At 41.5% G+C, this 6,748-nt stretch overlaps 1 protein-coding gene across 1 annotated transcript; it reads left to right on the top strand.

Annotated features, from left to right (window-relative positions):
• The first annotated feature begins 782 nt into the window (after positions 1-782).
• LOC115162380 (GTP cyclohydrolase 1 feedback regulatory protein-like) lies at positions 783-5,963 on the top strand. The gene is made up of 3 exons (XM_029713622.1): positions 783-942; positions 4,964-5,058; positions 5,513-5,963. Exons 1-3 carry the CDS (start codon positions 907-909, stop codon positions 5,649-5,651), a joined length of 270 nt encoding a protein of 89 aa, XP_029569482.1. The 5' UTR covers positions 783-906; the 3' UTR covers positions 5,652-5,963.
• The last annotated feature ends 785 nt before the right edge of the window (positions 5,964-6,748 follow it).

Consider the following 6,748-nt stretch of genomic DNA (forward strand, 5'->3'; position numbering starts at 1 on the left):
CAAAACTAAAAAGACAATATAATAGCCTAATATTTAGGACCTGTAAATACTGTCACCATTCATCAATACAGTGAGGATATTGAAAGGAGATAAATATATATTTGGAGTAGGCTATAGATAAAGATAATTGTTTGACTATGGAAAGTCGAAAGTTCATATTTCACAATTTAAAAAAAACAGGAGACACGTCACAAAAACAAAAGAACTCGGTCAACCTCTTAGAACTTTGACAGACAGGGTTTTTATTTTAGTTACGCGAGCCAATTTACTTGTTGCCTAAAGAAGCTCTTCACATAGGAAACCACTAAGATTGCTACAGATGCATCTTGACTGAAGCAACAGCGGGCATAATGCACCGTTTCAACGCCACATAATTAAAATAAACAACTTTAGTCGAACTGAGAAAAAAACATGAACATGGCATTATGTTCAGAGTCAGACGGGGAGCCTTGCTACTCTGATTGCAACATGACCAGAGTTCACTTCCCAGATAACATCTCCATGAAATGTAAACAAACCTATATCTGTAAACAAATAGTCGTGCTACATTTATGATTGCTGCTGATTTAATAGGTCTAACAAAAATCCTTAAATATGTCATCGGATATTATTTTAATATAAAGCATGTTCACATTAAGTCCACTTTGTCATGTCAATAGGTTTAATTGCGTGTCTAAATTAATAGCTTTAACGCTTTATTTTGCTCTTACATTGGACACGCGAGCACATACACCAGCTTTGTTGACAGCTGTTGAGAGTGAGAGCTGTGATTTGTCCATTGCGATGGGTGTTTCCGCATTCGCTGTCAGTGCGAGCGCAACTTGGAAAGGGGACTGTCGCGTCTCTCAAGTAACCGTCTAATCATCCTTTCCCGGGGGACTACCCGTTAAACGGTTGAGATCCACGATGCCCTATGTACTCGTTAGTACTCAGATCCGTCTGGTTAGTATTCCTCTTCTCGTCATGTCATACAGTATGCATGCTTGTAGTTTACGCACGCAATGTTAGACTCAAAATATGTTGTAAAGGCAGGCAATGGCTCTGCAACAATGGAGCCGATTTGACATTTTTCGCTTATTACATTGCAACCTATGTTCTGTTATGCAACATTGTAATATTTGCAAACGTGGAAGCAAAACAAATAAGTCTAACTACAGGGCAGTGTTGTGCTCCAAATTAAAAACACATGTTCACTGTTCAGTCAAATATATAGGCCTATTTCTGTGCATATTGGGTCAATTGTTTTTGAGATTGTGGATGCCCTGCCATGCATCTGGGCCCTATAAAATCCGCGATGCGGACAGAATCGCAATCACAGAATCCAGACAATATAACTGAATTCAACAATATTCAAAAATGTATTAAAATGTAATTAATCTGCAAAAGTTTATTATAAGAAAGACATCAACAGAATGCATCAGTGATTCGTATTTCTAGCAACTTTTTGAAGAGACAATGGCATGAAAATGCCCTGTCTGTGGGCGCGTTCGAGTGGATCACTCTTATTAATAAGTCACGCCTTTCAAAGTGTATTGCAGGTTTTCACAATTGTACGAATTGTGACTGATGGTCAACGACTGCATGAACTTGATAAAAATCATGTGATCAAAGGTCATGTAGTTTTTGATAAAGTCACTGCACTTTATTTGACATCATTTAGCAGATGCTCTTATCCAGAGCGACACAGTAGTGAGTGCATACATTTTCATACTTGTCGCCCTTGGGAACCAGACGTAAATAACCGTAACAGAAGTGTTGGTGAGCACAACCCTGGCGTTGCAAGCGCCATGCTCTACCACTGGATATCATAAGGTGAATGCACCAATTTGTAAGTCGCTCTGGATAAGAGCGTCTGCTAAATGACGTAAATGTAAATGTAACTGAGTTACACGGGACTGCTTCTCACCAACTGCACCTTGCAGCCATCACCTGCATTGTGGGAGGCACTATATGTCAACACACTTTGCACATTCTAAATCTACAGGGGGATACAAATGAGTGATATTTCAGACCTCCCTAACCAATTACTTGTGTTCAGTTTGTGAGTGTGTGGTATAGAAAAGTTTAGTTCTACATTTCTACACAATGAAAACATGACATTTTTAGAACTTTGTTTGCTTTTTGATTGCATGTTAATGTAGGTGTAACCGATGTGAAATGGCTAGTTAGTTAGCGGTGGTGCGCGCTAATAGCGTTTCAATCAGGGACGTCACTCTCTCTGAGACTTGAAGTAGGGTTTCCCCTTGTGTTGCAAGGGGCTTTTGTGGCGCGATGGGTAACGATGCTTCATGGGGTGTCAGTTGTTGATGTGCGCAGAGGGTCCCTAGTTCAAGCCCAGGTTGGGGCCTATAGGGAAGATTGGAGATGTTCAAACATATTTTATTAAAGTTCCCTTTCATAAGATTAGCACAGATTTTCTCAGGGACCCACATGGGGCCCCGACACCAAGTTTGGGAGCCACATACTAACCTCTGTCTTCTCCTGAATGCATTGCAGCCTGCCTCAGCACTGAGCGCCACATCATTGTTAGAATATAATAGCACAATATATTCCATTTAGCATACACTTTTATCCAAACGCCTACTCTCTGTAAAGAAAAGTTGAGAACTTAGTAGCGTATTTCTTGCTCCTGCAGAGGTAGACCCCGTTTAACGTTAGCTTCTTACTTTATCCTTCTAGCTGGCCGGAGTCTTTCAACTTTATGGCAATAAAAGTCTCTGCCGACAGATAGCCACCTGACTGACTCATTCTCCAAGGGTTGTTTTTTGTTTTGTTTGGGGGATGTCTGTAGGCACGGCAGTCGGCAGGAGTCGCAGGACGGTTTTAAAATGGCCTTTTGTCCAGCATCTCTCAAACACTGCCAGCAGCGTCTCTAGTTGTCTACTTGAGCCGCCTCCGAGTTGGGGTAGTTCGTTTCATGTCTCCGGCCCTCGGCCTGTACAGCGAGAGGTTAACCGCCCTCTCATAGTTAATCACCTGCGTCCTCCAAACATAACGAGCTACCACCCACTGTTAATGATTCTAGTCGTTCGAAGAGGCTGGCACAATTAGAAGTCAGTCAGATCAAGAATATAAGCGTTCTGAGCTTGGGAGCAATATTTAAAATGTTGACCCGTTATTGATTTTCTTTATTGTGTACAAAATCTATTTGTATTCTTGTTTTTTGGGGGGCGAGGTTGCAAAAATTACAGAGGTCCGGACCTCGGTGTCCTCATATGTAGTTACGGCCATGTTCATAAATATCTAATTAATGAACGAAATATCATGAAAATGTATTGAGGCTGATGCAGGTGAGCTGGGATACAAAGGGATACTCAGACCAACAAGGACATCTCTCTTTAGTATGTCTGCCACACTGAATGCTGTAAAAAAGAGACATAGTGGCAATAATGTACAGTCGGAAGTTTACATACACCTTAGCCAAATACATTTAAACATTTTTTTTTCACAATTCCTGACATTCAATCATAGTAAAAATTCCCTGTTTAAAGGTCAGTTAGGATCACCACTTTATTTTAAGAATGTGAAATGTCAGAATAATAGTAGAGAATTATTTATTTCAGCTTTTATTTCTTTCATCACATTCCCAGTGGGTCAGAAGTCTGCATACACTCAATTAGTGTTTGATAGCATTTCCTTTAAATTGTTTAACTTGGGTCAAACGTTTCGGGTAGCCTTCCACAAGCTTCAGGTTTGTAGGCCTCCTTGCTCACACACACTTTTTCAGTTCGGCCCACAAATTTTCTATAGGATTGAAGTCAGGACTTTGTGATGGCCACCTTGACTTTGTTGTCCTTAAGCCATTTTGCCACAACTTTGGAAGTATGCTTGGGGTCATTGTCCATTTGGAAGACCCAGTTGCAACCAAGCTTTAACTTCCTGAATGATGTGTTGAGATGTTGCTTCAATATATGCACATCATTTTCCTTCCTCATGATGTAATCGATTTTGTGAAGTGCACCAGTCCCTTCTGCAGCAAAGCACCCCCACAACATGATGCTGCCACCCCCCTCCCTGCTTCCCGGTTGGGATGGTGTGCTTCGGCTTGCCTCATCCTTTTCCCTCCAAACATAACGATGGTCATTATTGACAAACAGTTCTATTTTTGTTTCATCAGACCAGAGGACACTTCTCCAAAAAGTACAATCTTTGTCCCCATGTGCAGTTGTAAACCGTAGTCTGGCTTTTTTTATGGCTGTTTTGGAGCAGTGGTTTCTTCCTTGCTGAGCGGCCTTTCTGCTTATGTCGATATAGGACTCGTTTTACTGTGGATATAGATACTTTTGTACCTGTTTCCTCCAGCATCTTCACAAGGTTCTTAGCTGTTCTGGGATTGATTTGCACTTTTCGCACCAAAGTACGTTCATCTCTAGGAGACAGAACGCGTCTCCTTCCTGAGCGGTATGACGGCTGCATGGCCCCATGGTGTTTATAATTGCATACTATTGTTTGTACGAACGTGGTACCTTCAGGCGTTTGAAAATTGCTCCCAAGGATGAATCAGACTTGTGGAGATCTATCTTTTTCTGAAGTCTTGGCTGATTTCTTTTGATTTTCCCATGATGTCAGTCAAACAAAGAGGCACTGAGTTTGAAGGTAGGCCTTGAAATACATCCACAGGTACACCTCCAATTGACTCAAATGTCAATTAGCCTATCAGAAGCTTCTAAAGCCATGACATAATTTTCTGTAATTTTCCTAGCTGTTTAAAGGCACAGTCAACTTAGTGTATGTAAACTTCTGACCCATTGGAATTGTGATACAGTGAATTATAAGTGAGAACAATTCTGTAAACAATTGTTTAAAAAATTACTTGTGTTATGCACAAAGTAGATGTCCTAACCGACTTGCCAAAACTATAGTTTGTTAACAAGAAATGTGGAGTGGTTGAAAAACGAGTTTTAATTACTCCAACCTAAGTGTATGTAAACTTCTCACTACAACTGTAGGTGTTGTTTTTCAGGAGACTGGGCCAACCATGGTAGGAGATGAATACTCTGATCCAGCCATAATGAACTACCTGGGAGCCAGGAAAACCACCATGCTGGGGAACAATTTGTGAGTGTTCAGTATGTCACTAGTGACATCAAATCTTGTTGGTCACATACACTTATTTAGCAGATGTTATTGCGGGTGTAGCGAAATCCATCCTTACTGTGTCAGGAAATGGCTCTTACTTTCATAGCCCAAGATCATGACAAACCTTTGAGCCAGTCACAGAGCCATGGAACAATGGTGTAGCAGTGAAAGTTAAGTTGTACCAGAGCAGAAAGGAGACTGCCGTTCTTTAGTTTGGGAACAGACCAACAGAACTGATGGAACACAGAACAAGGAAATGTTGTCGTTGCGGATCTGCCACAAGTGTTTTTGGGAAATTAACCAAAGGTGTTGAGGGAAAAATCACAAAAACAAAATCCTGTCTCAGTTCTCCTGCGTGTGTTAGCACTCCAGACGACAGAGTTTACAATGAGTTTTACAGGTCGTGAAAAACAACGCTTTGTGCCTCTTGCAGCTCGGAGTACCACGTGGACGACTCTCCGCGGTTGGTGTTGGATAAGCTGGAGAAGATTGGCTTCCGTGTGGTGACCATGACTGGCGTGGGACAGACGCTGGTGTGGTGCATGTACAAGGAGACAGACTGCATAACCTGACCGGTGGTCAGTGTGAGTGTGTCCTCCTGGGCCACGAGGTTGTGGTTGTAGTGTCCTCCGTCCAACGAGGGGCCACAGAGAAAACCTATACTATACATATTACATTACAAATCAAGGCGGAGGATTCTATACATTCATTCTGCTACTGTTCTCTCAGTGATGTAATGGTTCTTTCTACCTTCTAGTCATTTTTGAGCAAGGGGAGCACAGTACAGAATTTGACATAAAGGATCTTAATTGAGTGAATTTGTATAATGACGCTACTTGTCAAGCATTTGTTGTCACGTTCAGACGCACTCCAAAGTTTTGGAGCAGCTACCAAATAGATATGTGAGTAGTGGCTTGTTCATAATCTAGCATACCAATGGGTTTACAGACTTCAGGGAAATAGAGGACAATGTACATTCCAGAAAGAATTACAGCTCAAATGACCAAGATTCATTTTACCCGAGTAGAGAGTATAGTTCATGTCATTGCAACTATCTGGAACTGAACCTGAATGTCAAGTGTGAGATTAATCAGTTTCAAAGTTTCTTACTTTGCCTTTAGGCCAAGCAAATATTTACCTTTTACTTTTACCAGTCTATAAACATTCATTTATCCTGACTCCATCATGGCACACATCTATTCCATTAGATTAGAGCTATTGATGTGGTTCTTGTCATTGGTAATATAAATTAATGAGATGCATGTGAGGCAATTATAATAAAAAGGTGACTATTATTTGATGTCATTTGTATCCGATTTGTTCCGAGGCACGTCTCAACTCTCAAGGAGGTAGAGTATACTAAAAGGACAGGTTGGAAGTCTGATCTCCCCATCTGCCATCTGTCAGTAGAATATGGTTAGCATTACATTTGTTGGATAACTCAGATACTTTCTTTCCTAAGAAAACAGTAAGAACAGTGCCTTCTCGCCTCAAGCCCAGGAGAAATCTGCAGCGTTTAGGTGGTTTCTGAGACTCAAAGTGTGCCAGTCAAAGCTCAGTACATAGGGCGAGGTTAGAGTCAGGTTGTGTCCTGTGAGTGTGACGAGTGCTGCAGGAGGCCTGTCCGAGGCCTGGCGGAGAGAGACAGTGTGAGCCAGCCCTTCTGCTG

Source organism: Salmo trutta, chromosome 25, assembly GCF_901001165.1.
Source record: "Salmo trutta chromosome 25, fSalTru1.1, whole genome shotgun sequence".
NCBI lineage: Eukaryota > Metazoa > Chordata > Actinopteri > Salmoniformes > Salmonidae > Salmo > Salmo trutta.